At 25.6% G+C, this 22,480-nt stretch overlaps 2 protein-coding genes across 2 annotated transcripts; one reads left to right on the plus strand and one right to left on the minus strand.

Moving 5' to 3' along the window:
- The first annotated feature begins 1,206 nt into the window (after positions 1-1,206).
- On the plus strand, positions 1,207-1,876 carry LOC145850100 (14-3-3 protein beta/alpha-like). Its single transcript, XM_082955245.1, has 2 exons — positions 1,207-1,278; positions 1,430-1,876. Exons 1-2 carry the CDS (start codon positions 1,207-1,209, stop codon positions 1,874-1,876), a joined length of 519 nt encoding a protein of 172 aa, XP_082811371.1.
- Positions 1,877-17,571: 15,695 nt separating this feature from the next.
- LOC145850101 (14-3-3 protein zeta-like) lies at positions 17,572-18,249 on the minus strand. The gene has a single exon (XM_082955246.1). It carries the CDS (start codon positions 18,247-18,249, stop codon positions 17,572-17,574), a length of 678 nt encoding a protein of 225 aa, XP_082811372.1.
- Positions 18,250-22,480: the final 4,231 nt, after the last annotated feature.

Consider the following 22,480-nt stretch of genomic DNA (forward strand, 5'->3'; position numbering starts at 1 on the left):
AATATTCTAAAAATTTATGGTTTTAACTCTGATTTAAAGGACAATGTATTGTTCATTAAACTAATATAGATTTTCTTTTTAAAATTTAGTTTTGCATAAATCGTTTGGTTTTAAGATTGTTCAAATTATAATTGACTATACGTTTATCTTTCGTTCATAAATTTTGCTGAATAAATTTCTTGTAACTAACTTTTTACAGCTTTCTTTACATATAATAAACTGGATTTACCTTCCAAAAATATCTTAAAGTTCGTGATTACTTTTTGTCAACACTTCTTAGTTTTTAAACTTCGTTAAATAAATTAGTTTGCATGCAACGAAAAAAAAACTTTTTATAAATTTAATAATTAAAACTTTCAAATGATAATAATTTAGAACTTTGATGTTGTTTTAAAAAAAACTTATAAGTTAAATGTACCGATTAAAAAAATCTCGATAAAAAGTTTCTTTTTGGAAAAAAATTTTTGTAATTTTGTATCAATATACATTAATATTTTCCACAGGTAAAAAAGGACTAGGATTCTTTTAGGCTGAAATATTTTTGAATTTAAATTAACATTTTATTTAATAAGTTCTATGTCTTCAACAGATAAAACAATAACGCTATTCCTATTTATAAACTTATTAAATTGTTTTTAAACGCTTAATAAGTATATATTACAACAATAGTACTGTGTAACAAACTAGTAAGACATAAGGCATATTTAAAAATAGATTAAAAATCAGTGATTACTAAATAATGAAACTTTATGTTTAAAAGTATTAAAAAGTGGTAATGAGACTAAATTGCACGAGTGGACGAAATAGCACAAAGCCAAATTTATGCAAATTTGGCTGTGTGCTACTTTTTTACTCTGTTTTTTTTAATATTTAGTTCCATTATATTATACTTTTTAGTAAAAACGCGCTTTAAAAGTACTTGTCAAAAAAATGTGTTAATAGTTCCAAGCCTGATTGCTAATGGTTTATTATATTGAACTATGATTTATTTAATAAAATATAAGTACCTTCATAGAAAAGCTTAAACGTTTTGAAAGGACTTAAGCCTAAACTGTATAATGATAAAAACAATTATTTAATTTAACTTCTAAATACTTAGTATAGTTTATGAAAGAGTTAAACTTCTATTTATGCTTATACCTTTCTTTTTAATAATTATTTGATTTTCTTTTTTAAATAAGTACATATTTCAGCTATTGTTTCAAAATGACTCAGTTTGATAGAAGTGAATTAGTGTCTCTTGCTGAAATTTGTTACGATAATAGTCGTTATGAGGATGCAATTAGTTACAAAAGAAGTAACAAAAATGGGCACAACTCTTTATTTTGAAGAACGAGATATGATATTTTCCAGTTATCAAAGCCTCAAACTTCCATATGAAAGTTCCTTTGTTTCCTTTGATTACTCGAAAGTAGATTAAAAATTACAGAGAGAAATAAATCAGAAAGCACAATCAGAAATAAACAGGATATCTGATGATGTTATAGAATTGGTAAATAGTTATTGGGTTAAAAGAGATACCAATATTGAGGCTGTTGCTGATTACAAATCATTTCTAGCTGTTCAACATGAGAGTAAATACTTTGTTGCATCAGGGGAAGGTAGAGAACTAGAACTGAATGAAGCATCGAGCCTTTTTGAGGAAGCATTCGATTTAGCGAATAAAAATCTAAATCCAGCACATCCAGTTGCAGTTAGTATTGCGTGGTTTTATTCTGACTTTCTTTTTTGTTCACTTCGTTCAGTTGATAAAGCTCGTTCTATTGCTACTAAAGCTTACGAAAAAGGTTTATCCGGTTTACCGGATTTGCCAGAAGAGTTAGAAGACGCTGCTAACCAAGCACTAGAAAAACTGAAAGAAAAAATTGACATATAGAGTATGTTAGTCTTAGTTCTCAAAATATGTTGGAACATGTTGAAGCACAAACTTCTATATTGCTATACTTACAATTTTTACTTATACATTATAAATTTTTGAATAATCGAGTTGTCTAGCTAAGTTTTGATTATGGAAACCTAGGTTTTTGTAATAAACTAAGTTGATTAGCTCGATATTTTTTTTATATTTAACTAGTGATAAAATTATTTATAGTAAGAAATTATTTAAGAACTATACCTAAAACTACATATTGAACGATTCTTATAAACCATGTAAATTAAGCATTAAAAATTTTAAAACTTACTGAGTACAACACTTGAGTTGACATTTAACCTTATATTAAAGCTTTAATAAATAAGTTTGCAGTATTTAATAATTGTCTAATTTACTACATTTCTTTATAGTTTAGTTGTTAGTAAAACAATTACAAATTATTATAATAAAAGATTCTAGTTTATTTCAACTAAGCTCAGTTACTTCAAAAAATTTAATATACTACACGCGATTTGTCAATATTTTACATTTGTACTCAAATATTCTATTTTTTAAGATTTTAATGAAAAACATTTATACACTAAAGTCTGATTTAAGTTTAATTTATAGAAACAAATTGCTTTAGTAACAATTCTTAAAGAACTGTATAAATCTACAACAAAAAAAAAGATTTAGAAAAATATATTTAATAGCTGTATCTATTCAATAGAGAGATTAAATAAAAATATTTTATGTTTTTTCTACAAAAATCAAACCTTAACAAAATAAAATAACTATGTTTATAACTGATATCGGCTATTGACGTTAATAAAAACTTTAATAAGTTCACGTTGATAGTTGTTAAAAAGTTGCTGCTTAGTAATTAATTTTCAAAAGTGTTTTCATTATACATATATTTTTTTAATTTTATTAGAGTTAGCTTCAGTGTTAAACACTACAAACTTAGTCTTTAATGTTAATCTAACATAAAACAACAGCTTTTTAAGTTTGTTTGTTTTTTTTAATACTGTTACATAGTTTTCTGTTAATTTTATAGTTTTTTTGAATAGGAAGAATTTAAAAACAAAAAGTAAAAATTTATGATATTTAATAAAAAAATTTAGTTTAACAAACAAGCTAAAAAACATCTATTAGTCTATTTCATTAAAGAACTTTTTAAGCTAAAGTTTAGACAACAATTACTTTCTTTTTAAAACTTTTCAATATTTACAGAAAAACATTAGATAGTTGAGTTCATGTAGAAAATTTATTGCTGTACACTAATTAAAATTAATGATTTAGTAAATCGTTTTTTAAAGAAAAACAAACTGACATACAGGTTTTTAGTTTTGCCGTAATTTAGTATGATGTACAGATTAACAAACTTATTTTTATTGTGTCTAATATAATAGAATGATGTTAAAACATTTTTTTTCAAAGGAATAAGATGAAAGGCTAAAGTTTTTAGCTAAACAGTGGAGTAGACATATTTATTAAAAGTTTTTATTTAATTAATGACAAATTTTGTTCTTGATTGTGTACTTAATAGTAAGTCGGTTCACAGCTAAGTAGTGCCAAGGTGCCAAAAATTAACAAGTTTCACGTTTTCTTAAGTACCACAACTACATAACTGTCGCTGACAGTCTTGGTTTCGTTTACTTGCTGTGTCTAAACTTTTGTTTAGATTTTTTTCGCGATACCTCCACCTAGTCTTTTCTGCTGTATTTAATTTCTTTTTGATAAAGACTGAAATTTTACTTTGGTTAGAGTCTAAATATTTTTTTTTTAATTTTTGATGAGTTCTTCACAAAAAGGTTTTATGATTCCTTTATCTTTAATGGAAACTATTTCTCGTAGATCCTAAGTACTGCTTAGTTTCTTAGTTGAATTTACAACCGACAACTACACTTTAGAGTGTCACATATTAACAGACACTAAATGGTGCTGCATATCAAACACAGTTACTAGTTTCATCTAACGTTTTTTTTTGAAGAATAAGTATAAAAGAATTTTTCCATTCTTAATTTTCATAATATCCATCAAGTATATGAGTTTCAGAACCAAATACCGATGTTTTGCTAGTACATCTTTTAGTTAAAAAAAAAGACTCATTTAAAAGAGAATCAAAAATAAGGACCTTTTATTTCATTTACTTCATTTAAAACACTATTTTTACTTCTGCCGTTCGAAATAAAGATTTTTAAGTTATCATGTTTTCAATAACGACTTTCGTATAAAACCTGGTATTAAAAGGTCCCAGCTACATCTACTAGCTACAAGCATTTTGATGCCTAAATTAACTTTTTTAATTATTTTTAATTTTTTAATGTCAGGTAAGTAATTCTAGTTTTTATTATAATTATCTTACGCTTTTACTAAACTAAAATTTGACCAATTTTTGATACCTTACGCTATGTTTTACCTTTAAAATTGTACAAACTGATGTTTAATAAAAAAAAAGTTTCTCTTAGAAATCTTAAAGAAGTAAGAACAATAACAAGTTTTAGAAAAGTACCCTTAGGCCGATTCAATATTATTTAATATATTAGTTTTATCAGCTACTAAGTTATTTTGTACGATTGTTGTTTATACTAAAGGAATGTCCTGGTTTATATAAGTTTTTCTAGTTTATTTTTATCGCTATAGTTTCTAATTAAATAATTATCATAGAGTAATCTGATAACATATGTTTTATTCAAACGTAACAAAGTTATTAAATACAAAATTAAAAACAAAAAGAAGTTATATGATCTCCAAAAAAAAAGTAAACACATTTATGTAAAGGTTACTAAATTACTGTTTTGAACATTTCAGTTTTAGTGTCGTACTCAATTAACTCAATGTTATTCTTAGTAAAAATACTAACTAAAACAATTTTATCACCAGTACAACAAGCACCTTCCTCTATAGCGTATACAGATCTCGTAAATTTTGGCGCATTAGTAATCAAGGTGAATTAACTACTTTTCTATCAAAAACTTCCCAGCTATATTTATAATATCCACCAATTGCAAACACTTTGTTGCCTAAAGTAACTAATGAATGCAGAACTCTTGCTTCTACCATATCAGGAAAATAATTTCATTTTTTATCGTGATAATCATGCACTTCGACTGATCTTAAATGATACATCTTTAATGATTTACTTTGCCACCTGAAATAATAATTTTACCTTCAAAAACTGCACAAGCTGCAGCGCTTCTTCTTTTGTTCATATTTTCACTGAAACTCCAATGTTTTTGTCTAAAGTTGTACACCAAGCAAGATCTTTTTGCAGTTCTGTGATGCCAAACACCAATCAAAAATAAATTTTTCAAAAAACTACAAACACAAATACCAAACCCTCCGTCCTGAAATGACTCAAAAAGTTAGGACAACCACTAATATTCATTCCTTTAGACATCAAATAGTTATTTATGTTAGCTTCAGAAAATTAATAGTTTTTTGATACAGCAATAAAACTATTTTCAAGTTTTTTAGCTTTTAAAGTGTTAAATGTCTTAAACATAATAAAACTAAAATAGTCAAAATTTAGACGAAAAGGGTTCGAAACATTTCTAAAACCAGAACTATAACTTTCATTTTGATTGCAATGTCTGATTTGATACGAATTAGGATACTTTGTTGAAAACATTTTAGTAGCTTGTATATTTATACTTGACTAAAATTAAATACAAAATTTTCTTTTTTTATTATTAATTTTATCTTTTTTTTGAAAAATTGGAAAAACAAGATATAAATTATAGTTTATGTATGAGTTTTCATTGCGTCAGTCCTATTAAAATAGTCTATAATTTAGTTTTATGCTTAAATTTACTTTAAAGGCCCACTATAAACGTTTAGTGACACAAAATATTTCATATAGACTTTATCATCAAAATAATTTTTTTACCTAGGTTTAAATTTCAGCATTTTTTTTATCTAATCTAAGGTTGTTTTTAGTAAAAATAAAATAAACTAAGTTAGATTCAGTGGTTTTAAGTTGAGAGTTTTATTATATTTTTATAAAATTTTAAATATCTATAATATATGTATTTTTAGTACTGCTTAAATAACGTAAAATATATTTCAAATTTTTTAATTAAAAAAGCTTTCTATGTCATATCTTATCTAGTTTTTTAAAACATTACATTGTTAGATGTTTTGTAAATTTTCATAATTAGTTTTAATGTTTGCATTATTTAGTTGGTATTTTACATAATAACACATATTTTTTTCTTAATAGATATAAAGATCTAATTCTTACCATGTGATTTTGTGAGTTCAAGTGAACTCACATTTGTAAGTTTAAAACATTTTTAGTTGTTATCAAGGATAAGATAAACAGTAGAAGAGTTTAATAAAATAAATACAAAACAAGAGCGTCATTTTATTGTTTAATATGTAAAAATATGTATTAACGGTAAAGGTTGCAAATTCAGAATGTAGTGCATATAATGTACAATATGTTTATTATAAAATAAACATCTACTTATCACAATTTTTGTATGGTTTAGGTATAAATGCTTCAAACTTTGGAATAAATTTCTTAACAAAGCTAAAAACTATTTGCTAAAAATTTATACTTTTATGTATTAGAGTTTCGAAAGGTTTTTTTTTAGATAAGTAGGCTAACATTAATATATCTACTTAAGTAAACTGAAATTACTTATAAAAAACTAAAGGAAAACGGTCTTGCTTACACTTGATTTTTTTTATCAACTGACAAACGCAATATTTGCATTAAGGTATCGTAATGACCACTAGTATAGCCTTCTTTTCAATTTTTTTATAAAGCAATTTGTCTTTTATCTAGAATTCATTTTCAACTTAATTAAAAATTAAATAATTCTTAACAGCATAACAAAACAAACTGTTTTAAGCAACAGTTTTTAATACGTGCTGCTTTAAGTTTAAAGTAATCAATAGATCGCAACTATCACGTCACAGTAGATCGCAACACTACAACTATCACATCACAGTAGACCGCAACAATACAACTATCACATCACAGTAGATTGTATAGTTACAACTATTACATCACAGTAGATTGCAACGATACAAATAAGTAGATAAAAGCCGTTTAAAAAAGCTTTTCTTAGTTAAACCAATAAAAATTGTAGATAAGGTCTAAAAACAGAACTATAACTTTCATTTTGATTACAATGTCTGATTTTGTATAAATTAGTATACTTATCAGAAAACATTTTAGTAGCTCCTGAAAAGTAATACTTAAAAAATTAGTTATAAATTTTTCTTTTTTTATTATTAATTATATCTTTCCTTTAAATATTTTGAAAAACAAGTTATAAATTGTAGGTAATGTATGAATTTCATTTGCTTTAGTCTTATTAAAATAATCAATAAATAAACTTTATGTTTAAATTTACTTTAAAAGCTAACTATAAACGTACAGTGACTCAAAATATTTAACAAAGATTTCAAATATATATATCATCAAAATAAATTTTGTACTTAGGGTAAATATTAAGTACTTTTTTATTTAATTTAAGGTTCTTTTTTATGAAATATAAAATAGACTAAGTTAGATTTAGTGATTTTAAGTTAGACAGTTTTATTTTATTTTTATATAATTTTAAGCGTATCTTATAAGTATTGCTTAATTAATAACAAAAAGTAGGCATGACATGAGAGAACATATTATGTTAAAAAACAATTGCAAAAAAGTAATAAGTATATAAAGAACGTCATACTTAAGAAAATATCTTTTATACGGTAAAAACTTTACACAAGAATTTAGTCTAAAAGGAATATAGTTTACTAATGTTTAAAATCATGTTACAATAATATACTTAAGTTTGAGTCAAAAACTCCGCTATTTAGCAAAAACACTGTTTAGAAATGAAATTTAAATTTAACAACAAAAAATACAAATGTCTACTTAAAGAACATGATAGCAGCAGCAAGGTGGTCTAAAATAAATGTCACTGCCGAAACTCAGTATACATATAGATGAACATAGCCTAGGAAATATTTCATAAAACTCATTTTCTACTAAATTTAACTTTCTTCTACTTAATTCAGTATCAAACTAAATGGAAACGCAGTGTAACTTGTAATCCATTACAGAGTGATGGCTTTGCGACAGTTACTTCAAATTTGCCTAGACCTTTAAGAAAAACATTTGTGTAAACTTATAAAAAATTTAGAGATTACTGAGATATTTTAAAGAGTTTTTTCTAATGTTAGTTTTTTAAGTAATTAAATAACGTAGATTGGATAATTGTAGATCCATAGTGTTGCGGAAAACCGTGATGTGATAGTTGTATTATTGCAAAATACTGTGATGTGATAGTTCAATTGTTGATATTCACTGTTATAGGATAGTTGTGTTCTTACAATCTACTGTGATGTGATAGTTGTAGTGTTGCTATCTACTTTGATGTGATAGTGTACTGTTGCTATCTACTGTCATGTGATAACTTTATCGGTGCGATAGACTGTGATGTGATAGTTGTAGTGTTGCTATCTACTGTGATGTGATAGTTGTATCTCTGCGAACAACTGTGATGTGATAGTTGTACTATTGCTATCTACTGTCATGTGATAATTTTATCGTTGCGATAGACTGTGATGTGATAGTTGTAGTGTTGCTATCTACTGTGATGTGATAGTTGTATTGCTGCAATTTACTGTGATGTGATAGTTTTACTTTTGCGATATACTGTGATGTGATAGTTGTATTGTTGCGATATACTGTGATGTGATAGTTGTATCTCTGCGAACAACTGTGATGTGATAGTTGTACTGTTGCTATCTACTGTCATGTGATAATTTTATCGTTGCAATTTACTGCGATGTGATGGGTGTAGTGTTGCTAGATAAAAAAGACTAGCTACAAATTTTTTCTTTTTATTTTCATCTGCTTATTTTGTAGTTATATATTATTTAGTATTTGTTTTAAATTTATATTTACTATCGCTGTTACCCCTAGTCCTTACACTCGGTTAGTAGGTTTTTTTATTAAATTAGTTTTCTAATAATATAATTTTTTTATAGTATTTTTTATTTCAATGAGTTACACAAGAAACACACTTTCAAAAACACTAAATATATTTCGATCGATTCTCTTCAGTAGAGTACAATGATAACAAATAATATGATTTTATATATTTATATAATAACCAAGTAATCAAGTAATCATAAAGTAATCAAGAGATTAATAAAAGACATAAGCAATTAATAAAAGTTAAAACCAAGTAAGTCCATTTTTGTTATAATTGATCTACAGCAGGGGTCGGCAGGCAGTTGGTGGTCGCGGGCCAAATTTCAAGTTTCTAAAGTCTTCGCGGGCCGCAGTTTTAGTTTTAGTGACATTTCAATAATCTTATGGTTTTAGTTTTAGTCACACTAGAGAAAATTTTTACTTTTATTCACCTTAAAATGTAAAATGACTTTTAGCTATACATAGAATGCCTATTTAAATTAATATTGATTATGATTCACAATGACTAATATACTTTAATAAATATGTACTAATATTGTTAATAAAGTATGTACTTTCATAAGCACTTAATAAGTTAAACTTAATACTTTTATAATTTTACTTACAATCTAACTCTCTATAAAAACCTAACTTGAAAGACAATTTATGGGTTACTTTTATACATTTGTTATATCATCAACACTTTTTCATATTTCTAAGAATATTTACTTCGAAAAAAGGTTTTGCGAGTTAAATAATTTACAATCATTAAGAAATTTAGTAATTAGTTAACATAATAAAATTAATACCTGTTTGTATTCCAGAAAACTAAAACCAATGATTTAACATAATTTATTCTCAAATACTTTAATAATTAAATATTTTACTAGTAATTAGACTTTTACATGGTTTCCACTTAAAAGGCAAAAATGTCCGAAATGCATCAAACCAGCTTAAATTTATAAAAATTTTAAAAAGCTAATAAACAGTTGTTAATCAAGCTTAAATACCTAATTAAAATATCATCATTATCAAAAAGTACACAAAGTGTAAAAAACAAGAAAAAAATGCAATTAGTAAACTACACAACAGTCATAAAAACTGTTCTGAGAATTGGAAGATTTCTTTAAAGTGTTTGAAATAAAAGCTTCACACACACCTGAGTTTTCAATATTTTAAAATAGCCTGTTTGTGTAGCAACCCAGTTAATATAAAGTTCACTACATAAAGAAATAACAAAGGTTATTAACAGTAAAGAAATTACATGCCAAAAATATATAAGTCAGCTGGAATGGACAATTAAGTTTCTTAAACAAGTTTAACAAAAGTATAAAATTTTATTGAGTCATTAGCAAAGTAGAAATTTTTTTTTATTAATCATGATGGCAATTCTGTATTTGCAATAAGTATATTGCATTTAAAAATATTAATTGTAAAATATAAGACGAGCTACAAGAATAAAAAAAGCGTTAGTTAGGAGTTATTGCGAGATACAATAAAAAAATCACTAAAGTCATTTTCAACTAAGCACATTATTATCTTCAGTAACTACAGAATAATCAGAAAAAATTGTGAAGGCAAGTAATAAAGTAGCAAAATTTATTACTTAAAATGAGATATCGTTTATAATTGAAAACTTTTATAAAGAATTTATGTTGCGGTAATGAAAAACTTTTGTTTATTTCTTTAATGACAACATGAAGTCGTGTTTAGGAAATGCATTAAGGTTATAAAGTCGCATAAATCCAATTAGGATTTTAATCAAACTGTTAACATGAGAGCACTGATAGAAAAACTATTGCTCATCTGAGAATTTTTATTCGAGATATTTTTACTAACTTTGACATTTTAGTAGAATTTCTTGGTTTAGTTCTAACGCGAAACACAACAATCGGTGAAATTTTTCAAGTTAAGGAGCAATTTACCAATACGGAGTTTTTGGAAATACAATTCTTTTTTTTTTTTTTGGTATAAAGTCTAATTAAAGTTTAAAAAAATGTATTATAACATTTATCAATATTAATAATACTGTTAAGCTACTATAATATAATGTTTAATAAAAAAACATTTATTTGGTAATTTTTTTTGAGTCAAATCGAAATTTCATTACTTTTAATGTAAAAATTGTTTGAAATTCCAGGTTTTTTCAAAAATTTTAAAATTAAAGTTTTTTTCTAGAATTTTTAACCGTAAATTCACAAATTCAAAGCTAATCCAAGATTCAACTTTTTTGGCAACACTGATTGTTCATTCTTTAATGTACACAATAATATAAATAATATTTTGAATTATATCAGCTGCAAGAATTAAAATTTAACATATATTAAAACTCAAACTAACACTGTGGATTGAGCAAAACATACATCATAAGTTTAATTTGCCACTTTTTCAAGTAAAAAATCCAGCCTGAGTCAACAAAAACATTTTAGATATTTTTGTATACAAAAAGCAATTCTAGCCAAAAACTTAAAAAATGGCTTAGTTAGCCTGAGATTTGAAGTTTTCAAATAGTGATGTGTGGCAATGTTTAGTTGTTTATTTGCTTGAATTTGAACTATATTGATTAACAATGTACAAACTTTATAAATTTACAATCCCTATATCTAGTTTATATCAAATAGGTAGCTTCAAAAAACAACAATTGTGTGTATTGATATGCAAAGCATAAAAAATAACTTAGCTTGAAAAAAACAATGTTTGAAAAATGGAATGTATACCTAACAAAAATTATATTAACTTATGTCATATATATTGTTTTAAATGTGTCTGTACAAATTTAGATATGACATGTATAAATAAAAATGTTAGAAAAGTATGCATAAACTAAACTTAAAATAACTAAAGTATTAAACAAAAAGTGGTTTAAAGTATGAGTATTTTTTGAAGTTGGTGTGCATAGAAAACTTATAAAAAATTAAAATGTGTCAAAACAAAAATCAAATGAACCTTATTTCTTATTGCTATGCTATTTTAAATGTTATAATATAACATTAATATAACATTTACAAATAAAAAAATTATAAAAGAAACTGAGGTATAAAAAATATTCAAAAAGAATATCTAAGATATAAAGAAATAAAACTTAAGTTAATTACTATGCATTACTTTTGTACAAAATAAAAAATATTTGCATTTAGTTTGTTTAATAAATAGGTATTATATAACCAACTTATTAAATCCAAGCACTCTTGACACTCATTTTTCAGGTAATTACTTACTGCTGTAAAAAAGAAGTAATTATGAAACTGAGAAACATATCCTGTTAGAACCCTAATCTGTCTTTTTTACATTTTTAAACTAAAGCAGTATTTCTTGAAATTATTTTAAAATGTTATAGAGAGAGTTAAAATCAAACTAATCAAATTAAGTCGAATTACCGAAAAAATTTAACTTGAAATATAATTTTGCTCAGCGGGCCACATTTACATGCTCGCGGGCCACAAAAATTTCTTTCGCGGGCCGCATTCCATTCAAAAAAATAACATGCTCGCGGGCCGCAGATTTACCCTTCGCGGGCCGAAATTGGCCCGCGGGCCGCAGTTTGCCGACCCCTGATCTACAGCAAAACTAAACATAAATAAAATGAAAACAATTCTTTTAAAATGTTACGAAAATAAAGAAACATTATAGTCAAAATCATTTTGTTTACATAAAACAGGTTTCCTTAACAAAATACGAATAGTTTCTAATTTAATCAAATCAATAACATTACTACAATTTTTAATAATGTTAAATCTATCTATATTATAATTGTTTGCACAAGTTGGATTATTAACTAAATGTTCTGAAATAGATGAACGTTTAGATGCGTTTAAAACCTTAATCGGTTTATCATCTTTCTAATTTGACAGTCAAAAATTCTCTACACATTTTGGTATGCGTTCTTTTATTCTCTTCCTTAGATGTCTAGTTGTTGCAATATAACTGACTGTACAACAGCAACTGTACTGGTAGATTACCATACTATTATATTTTTTTATAAATATTATTATATTATATTAATAGTATTTTAATTTTGATACTGGATCCTTACCACCTGATGTTATTAGTGGTTTAGAGGTAAAAAAAATTCTAGGGTTCGCTGCATAATAAGTGTTTCTTACTAATTGCCTAATTTTCTTTTCTAACATCTCTGAGCTTTTATTAATAAATGGAATTTTTAAAGTAACTATGTATTTTTTATTAGTTTATTTTTGGTTTTATTATCGCTCAACCCCTAACCCTTACTTTTGATTCGTATTTTATGTTTCTCCTTTCTTTTTTTTAACAATTTATTTTTTTTTTCTGTACTTTTTTTATGATTTTTTTTTTACTTTCGTGCAAAATTGACTTTCCGTCCAAAACTATCATTACTGCAAAACTGACCAACCAAGCAAATATGTCTGCGTGCAATTTTGACCCCGTGAAAATTTGTCTTCGTTCAAAACTGTCCCTTTGTGAAAATTGGTCTCTGTACGATTTGGTCCCCTCGTGAAATTTTTTTATCGTGCAATTTTGACCAGTTCCTGCATTAAGCACCTTTGTTAAGAAAATATATTTTTTCAGTATTAATGTTGTAAGTTAATTGTAATTTTTTATACTAAGCCGTGAGAACATATATATAAAAAAATAGTCTTTATTAGATTCTATTTTAAAATCAGAACATATTTTTAAACTAACCAACTATTTACACTACAAAAATCGCAGAGCATCTTACAAATAAAAATTTGTTTGAATAACTAGTTTGAAATAAATTAAATTAAATGATCTATGATACACTTTTAAATGAAAATAAAGTATAAGTTATAAAATTACAAGAAACTATTAGTATTAAGAAACTATTACAAGACTACAAAGTCTTGTGAAAGTTATAATGTGTTTGATATTAGTTTTATTTGATTGTTTTAATTTAATTTTGTTAAGTTACCACTATCAAATTCTTATTTATACTTAAGCTACTTTAAAAAAATAATTATTGCTTCTTTTAAGTATTTTCAATAAGATTTGTTTATTTTAATTTAGCGAAGTTTTTATTTTAAGTGCTTTATAATTAGAATTTCTTAAATTGTAGATAAATATATACAATAAAATTATATTTAGGTCGAAAAAATAATTACCGTAACTTAAGTAATAGTAACAACTTATACATCCAGGTTAGTTACAAAAATCATGTTTTAATATTAAGCTAATATGAAATACATGTTTATATAGTGACAAAATAACTTGTTAAATTAGACTAAATCATAAATTAATAATTATCTTAAACGATTCCTGTTAAACTAACTTTCAATGACAATAACTCGAAATGCACAACATTATTAAATAAGATTTAGTAGAAAAGAGCCTATTTCAGTTCCGCATTGCACAAGTTTCTTTAAAGTTTTTACGTTTTATTGTGTTCAAAAAATTAGCAGAAAAATGTTTAAACAGCTATAAAATCCATGTTTTTGAAAATAAAATAAAAATCTATATTTTTGGTTTTTTAATTAGAACTTAACTAGGTAACTTTTTGAAAATTAAGAAAATGCTTTTGAAAGATATCATCTTAAAAATAAAATTTTGTATTAAACTTTCTTGAACTCTTTCACCATAAATATTCAAAACTGGTTTGTTTTATTCTGGTATCATATTAGTAATTTTTAAATATTAATATGCAGAGGTTCCATCATTTAAGTCCTTTAAAATTGATTGTATTTTATATAAAAATTCAATTCAATTCATATAACAACAAAATTATTAAAAAGTTTATTGTATATGTTCAGGTTTGTGCCTTGTATGGGTTTTATGTTTGTTTTAACACTGTATTTTTGTTTTTATGTTAATGTCTTTCAGTTTAAGTGGCAAAGGCTTAAATACCTAGGTACTACGTTTGACAATTAAGTTCGATTATAATAGTATAAAAGTAGAGGCTTTACAATTAAATTTATTACTAAAAAATTTAATAAAAACCAGCTATCAATTAAATAGCAAAAACAGATATTACACATATTTAACTTAAAAAGTTACTACAAAAATAGTACAAAACAAAATGTTATTTTGAAATGTGCAATTATGTCATCAAATATAACAATTTTTAACAATTTACTCCAAAATTACAGAATAATTGTGTTTAAACAAGTTGATGCTTACCTTTAATAGTTCTAATCTATCTTTTGCTTGATCTTTTAAATGTTCTTGTTCCGGCAATTTATGTAGATTAGACAAACCTATATCGTAGGAATTAATAGCAATAGAACGAGCTTTAGGATTAAAATCGAGTATAGAATGGAATTCATAAAATTTCGTGACAATATGAATTGCAACTGGATATGCTGGACTAAGATTTTTAGTTGCAATACCAGAAGGTTCCTTATATAGCTTCAATGGTTGTTTAATTTCCAACTCTCTGTCATCCATGTAGAATGCAATAGAAGCTTTATACTCATGTTGTTCTGCTTTAAAACATTTGTAATCAGCAATGGCTTCGAAATTGTCATCTCTTACAATCTTATCACTACCTAAAATCGAACAACTCTATTATAAATTTTATTTATTTTAGCTCTTGCTTTAAACTCTAAATCATTCTGTAGATGTTTATTTTCCTGCTTAATTATTCTCTGCTTGAACTGCTCTTGCTTGAATTGCTCTTGCTTGAATTGCTACTGCTCGAGTTTTTCCTGCTAGACTTTTTCTTGTTCGAGTTTTAATCGAGCTTTTTATGTTCGAGTTGCCCTTGCTTGATATGTTCCCTCTTTGAGTTTCTTCTGCTCGAGTTCAACTTGTCTTATTGTTCTCGCGTTGTGGTAAATTCTAAACAACGATCATGATTTAATTCACACGGTGCTAAAAAATTAATGCAGCTCAAGAATTCAAATTTAAAAAAAATTTGTAATGAAAACTTGTGTACGTTTAAGATGCATCTGACACAGTTTAAGCTTGCAGCTCCCATATTACGAACATTCTGAACGTCAAATATGAAAAATTTAAAAATACTAATTTAGCAAAGAAATTAACAACGTTCATGTACACATTTGGCTGTATTTTTTGTTGAATTTTATGATATCAAAACTTTCCTATATTTTAAGCTAATAATTTTTCTTTTGATGCTCAATTCTTAGCTTTGAAATAAAGTTACTTTGACGTAGTTTAGGGCAGAAGGAAGGTCTCATTTAAAGCAACGTGTTTAAAGACTTTAACGCTATAAAAAAAAGGATAGTTCTTTGTTTTTAGGGGGAGCTACAGCTCCAGCGTTCCAGCCACGCGACGTCCCTGGAATTTACTAACTATAAGTAAATGTAATTCTAATAGATTCTCTTAAATTTCAAGTTTTTTATTAATGTTCAGCTCTTTTAAGTAAAGTAGTTTGAGTAGAAAATCGTTTAGATATTTTAAATTTTTTTAAAGATTTTAGCATATTTTTGTAATTCGATGCAATTTTAAACCGTTTATTTTTACTATATTTACATTAATAACAAAAAAATAGATAAATAGCTTATGTTAAGTACTCTATGATACAAAAAATGAAAATAATCAAAAACCCTTGCTTAAATATCACAATTATATGTTATTTCTTTATTATGCAAAAAGTAAACGGTAAAACGCTTTTAAATGTTCTAACTAAGAATGTTGACCAAACTAAATTGATTAAAGTTGTCAACTTTATTGGTCAATTAAATCTGTAACAGACAAAAAACAAAAAAAAATCTTTCAATACTTAATTTAAACTAAGTAAATATTAAATAATTTAAGCTACAGCCTTGAATTAAAATTCTAAAGTCAAATCTACAAAAAGTTTGTAGATTGATTAACTAAACTGTTCTGAGCAATTCAAATAGCCTAAAATTGTTGTTTAATTCGTTTACACTGCGGTAGCGTTTAAGGTCCAAATTCAGCCAGGTTTTATTTTTTTGATTTTTTAGAGCCTTCAATAGATTTAGCTAAAGTTGTTTTTCTTCTATCACTATCAGTGTTTCGAGTTATGTTTGAACTTTAGTGCATATGGTTCAGAATTATTTTAATATTGATTGGGACTTAGATAAACATAATTTTTAATAAAAAATATTTGTGTAAACTAGTTGTAAAATTATAAGATTTTATAACATTTTCTTTTATATAATACTATTTTTATAAAATCTTACCTAAAAAATATATCGATATCAGTTTTAAGCGTTATTAAAGATATATTTGACATTTTTTTTGTGCTAATAACTTTAGTTATATTTTACTCTATTTATTTTTGTTTAGTCAGTTGTTAATAGATTATATTGTAAACATTGCATTTTATCAATTTTTTTATCACGTAAACATAATCAGACAAGTTTCTAGGTTCACTGTCAGCTTAAACGATATTAAAGTAAGGTATATGCTAGTTTATAATAACTTGTTATATAACTAAATAAAACAAGGCCAAAAGTAATTTTACACTTAAATTAAAATAATCAAATTTTGAACTGAAAGTCAAAACAACAACATACTTCAGAAGATCATAGACTTAATTTGAATAATAAATAAGTGAAAACACTCAAATTTAAGTATTTTGACTTTCAGACGAAGTAACTGGTAGTTGTTTAGTGTAAGAAATTTAATGAATGATATTATCTAAAATTATATCTATTAAATGTTTATAGTTTAACCTTTAAATGTTTTTGTTTTCTTCTGAAGATTTTACATAAAACAAAACATAAGTTTATTTTACCAAAATCATAAAAATTGTTAACAAGCTTCTTTTATTAGATAAGTAAATATAGACGAAACTAAACAAGAACTATACTAAACTAAATAAATAGAAACAAAACGGTAACAAAAATTCTTGTACATCATACGCAAACCATAAACTTCAGAGCTGTTTCAAGTCATCGATTTTACTTTTCAATGCGTCTAACCACTCATTAGCACGAAACTTCAACTCTCCAGATACTTCATGTAGATGAGACAAACCTTTGTTGTAGGCTTCAGTAGCAATAGCAAAAGCTTTATCAACAGATACTAAAGTATAAAAATGAGAAAAATTTAACGCAATCAAAATAGCAAGTGGATGGGCAGGACTAAGATTTTTACTTGCAATTACATATGCTTTCTCAAATAACTTAATTGCTTTACTGATTTCAAGGTTCCTCACATGTCCTGAAGCCGTAACAGCTATATACTCATGTTGAATTGCTCTACAACGTTTGTAATCTGCAACAGCCTCGATATTGTTGTCTCTTTTAATCCAATAACTATCTAACAACTCAATAAATTCATCACAAATTCTGTTTGTTTCGGATTTTGCTTTCTGTTTTATTTCCGTCTGTAGTTTTGCATCTACACTTGAATCATCACAGGAAATAAAGGAATTGATATATGGTAGTGTTAGCTGACTGTAACTGTAGAATATCATATTTCTTTCTTCAGGGTTAAGTGGTGTTCCCATTTTAATTACCTCCTTCATGTAGCTAATTACATCCTCATGACGATAATTTCTATGACAAATAATAGCAAGAGTCACTAATTCACTTCTACTAAACTGAGACATTTTGAAACTTTAGCTGAAAAATGTAATTATTTCATAATATAAAAAAAAAATTCAAGTAATCTTAAAAAAGAAGGATATGAGTATAAATAGGAGTTTATCCATTTTCATAAACTAGATTAAGTATTTAGATGTTAAAGTAAACAACATTTTTAACAATGTATAGTTTAAGCTTAAATTTTTTCAAAAACGCTTAAGCTTTTCTATGAAGGTACTTATACTTTATTAATTAATCAGAGTTTAATATAATCAACGATTAGAAATCAGGCTCAAAATTATTTACAAAATATTTTTTGACAAGTACTTTTAAAGTTAATTTAAAAAAATATATATAATAAATAGAACTAAATATTAAAAAAATAGGTAAAATGTTAATAAAAAGTGGTGAAACCATTCTATGGTCTAAAAGACAGCAACATTATTTTATCATTATTTTTAATTTACTATACTTTTCTTAATCAGTCGTAATTAAATTTTATAAATGATTCTGTTGTGTTTGTTAATTAGAATATAAACTAAATTTAAAATTAAGTTATATTTAATGCAGAAATAAAACTAAAAAAAATATAGTTTTTTTGAAATCAATAAAATAAAATTTATAGCTTGTACCTTTTTTTAAAAGTTAGTATGTTAGTTTGATTAAATTAAGTTTGATTGTAACGTTAAGCTCCTTTTTATGTTAAGATCTACAAATATTGCTTTAAAGATTTAGGTTGGTTTGTTTTGTTATTATTTAAAGATGAAATTTCATGTTGATATGGTTTATATTGTTTATATTTAAGGTGTTGTGTCTAGACTTAAATAAAAAATATATTTTGTTTTGAAAATTTGGGAAAATTGTTCAAACTATATAAAATAAAACAAAACAAAAATTATTTTTTTGTTTCTGCAACTTGTTTAGGTTTATCTAAATAAGAAATAAAAAAGCAGCTAAATTTATTGAAAATGCTTAAAAAAAACTTATAACTTGAACATATGTTTTCGATATGCTGAGGAAAATATAAAATTTATATTTTAGAAAAACGAATGTTTAGTGAGCTTTGTCAATAGAAATTTGATATTGTTATGCTTTAAAAACTTCAGTATTTCAAGTTTACTCTTCTTTGATGTTTAATACTTTTGTAAATACAACACTTTCTTAGAAAACAAAATATAGTAATAAATGCAATTAAAATTTTTTGAATAGTACTATTAAACAGTTTCCTTCAAGATTTTAATATAAACATGTCAATAATTTTAGAAATTACTATACTTTCAGTACATATTTCAAAACGTTAGTCTGACAAAAATATAAGTGTTTGATCCCTTTAAAAGCAGATTACAATCCGTCATAATCAATTTAAAATATTTGTATATTTGAAAACATCTGCAATATTTAGTTCTGATATTCTGGCTAAAGGGAATACTTGTAAAAACTGTTAGCAAGTTGACTAACTATATACTCTGGGTACAAAATAGGAACGGTGTGGGTGAGAAAAATGACACCAGGAACTTAGATGTTGCTATGAGCATTTAGTTGTATAAGTGCCGAGATCTGCGATCTACTTAGACTTTGCTTTATTTGATCCGTAAATAGTTTATTATCTTTTAGCTAAGAGCGTGACGATATCCTAGCCGTTTAAAAAGATCAGTCAAAGATAAAAGAGCAACAAAAACAATTATAAGCATATTTAAGTCCCACATATTAAAAAATTTTAAGCACAAACTTAAAAAAAATAGTTAACATATTTGTTAACGTTTTTTATTACATTCGAGAATTTACAGAAAATAGGTACACTAAAAACAATGGTTTACAAAATAATCGCTTATATTTTCATAGAAATCTAACATCCAATGTCATATAAACAATTGAACGTTTTTATATTTATTATTATTGACAAGTATGAATTTCATATTAAAAAATTCATTTAGATTGTAAATTATGGATCTTTTTTTTTTAAACAACTCATACAGTTTTTAATTACCATTGTTTATTCGATAATTAAAATATTTTTTTTACAACTAGAAAACTACTAAATAAAGTTTGTAACTGTTTAAAATGTTTGAAATAAAACAATAAAGTTTTTATGTTATTTACAACTAAGAAATTATTATGCATAAAAAACAATATTTTAAAACTAATATATTAAACATAATTCTAAAATACAAAAATATTAAAGTATTACAAAGTAGCAAACAAAACATTATATATGTTACTTAAATACAACTAGATTTAAATAGGTATTACTTAAATAGTTGTATTTTTTATAAGTTACTTATTTTTAAAATTTATTTAATTGAACAGAATTTCCTAAAAACAATTTGCCTTATAATTATTAAAATGGTTTAAATTTTGTATTAAACTATTTAATATTAAAATTTCAGTTTGCGGTAACTTTTATAATTCAACCAATTCAATGTATATTGGCTTTATTTTAATATTTTTCATAATTCACGTGCATAGTAACTAATGTACCATTTTTTTTTAATCAAAGTTAAGTTTAACACTTTCCAAAAACTATTTAATACTCTATTTTTTAGGTCTATTTTAATTTTAATTCTTTAGTTATTCAAAAACTCAAAACAAAGCTTTCCTTTTAGTTTAATAAAAATAATACTAAATCTTATTTATTTAAACAGGTGATTCAGAAACAGAAGAAAACAAACTGCTTACAACAAGGAAAATGCACAGTGTACTGTTGAATGAAAAAATGATTAAAAAACATCTGAGCTCATTAGAAATAAACTTACTGTTAAAAATGTTTTAGTTATCTTAAAACTCTTATCCCGTTCAAAACTCTACGAACCTATTTTGCACTTCATCAGACATGAATTTTCAACAATCGCAGAAACCAACAACTTTTTGCATCTTGACATTTCTCAACTTTCAAAACTTCTTTCTGATTCTGAGGTGAACATTGATTCAGAGAAAGTTATATCTTAGGTAGCTGATTTTTGGATTATTTACGACTTTCTAGGTAGGAAAAAATTTGCTGGAAACATTTTAATGAAATTTCCATTTCGCATTCCTCTGCTGTGCTGCATGTTTTCTTTAGGTTATGTTAAAAATATGTTACGCAAGTCTTTGTTTTATAAAGAAAAAAAATGCAAAGCACTAGATCATAAAGGTTTTGAAAACAAAAAGAGCTTTTATCAAGGTAAATCTAGTATTTATTATGTTGCAAGATGTTTTGACCGAAAATCTTTATACTTCACTTTGGTTAAAAAACATGATTTTCTCCCTATTGAAAAAAATAACACAAGTTGACGGTGATGATTTTGAAAACCGTCAAGATTTTATGCAGGTACAACAGTATATGTCACAAAAACCTGAAGTAAAAGATGTAGTATATTCGGGTGGTGGAATTTATTTCATTAGTCGTATTCCGACTAAGTCAGCTATAGATAAATACGAAATAACAACGAAATTATCGTTCAATGCATCGATTGAGGAGAAAGATTTCTAACAGATTTGTGTCCAAAAATATTCACAATCCAGCAACACTTTCTCTGAGCCAGTTATAAGTAATTTTCCACCTGAAAGCTGTATAGAATACTCTGTTTGCGTGTTCAAGCAAAACATTTACGTTATCGGAGGAACGTACTGGAATTTAGATTTGGACCAAAACTGGAAATCATATCCGAGAGCCCGGACTACGGCATTTAATGTAATAAATCAAAAGTAAAACAAAAACTGGCGATTTGAGCGTTAAAAGAAGAATCCTTGCGGCGTGGCAGCAATGTACCAAAAAAGACTATTAATTTCCGGTGGGCAGGGTTATTGTTCAATAAACGAAACGTACAGATCAGTTGAGGTGCATGATACTTCGAAAGACTGCTGGTGTGACTCGGAAATGCTAAATAAGCTGAGGCAGTACAGTCACAAAATGGTTGGTATAAAAACAAGCTGGTTGCATTTTCAACAAGTTGGATCGTAGATGCTGAATGTTAGGAAACCACCTATAAAAATTGATTTATATAACCACATTACACATCACGTCAGGAAGTGAAATTTACTTTATCTACAGCAAGTCAAAATTGATGGGTGTTTATGATGTCAACAAAAAGACGTGGTCAAATGATTCTGGTCGATTCAAAGACTACAAAGGAAGATTAGTTGTAGGACCGCTTTGAAAGTTCTAAAGATTTGGTAAGTTTAATAAGATTGTTAAAATCTTAGATAAGTATTGTATATTTTCAAAGTTAAGTTAAAAGTAGTTGTTACAAAAATACTTAGTGTTTTATCTTATTTACT

This window comes from Thalia democratica, chromosome 2 (genome assembly GCF_965202585.1).
Source record: "Thalia democratica chromosome 2, ktThaDemo2.hap1.1, whole genome shotgun sequence".
NCBI lineage: Eukaryota > Metazoa > Chordata > Thaliacea > Salpida > Salpidae > Thalia > Thalia democratica.

What these genes read in the sequence shown, in the direction of transcription:
- LOC145850101 (XM_082955246.1), bottom strand. Translation starts at nt 18,249, where the DNA reads ATGTCTCAGTTTAGTAGAAGTGAATTAGTGACTCTTGCTATTATTTGT.
- LOC145850100 (XM_082955245.1), top strand. Translation starts at nt 1,207, where the DNA reads ATGACTCAGTTTGATAGAAGTGAATTAGTGTCTCTTGCTGAAATTTGT. An exon ending in ATAATAGTCGTTATGAGGAT is followed by an intron (nt 1,279 to 1,429) that starts GCAATTAGTTAC and finishes TAAAAATTACAG; the next exon opens with AGAGAAATAAATCAGAAAGC.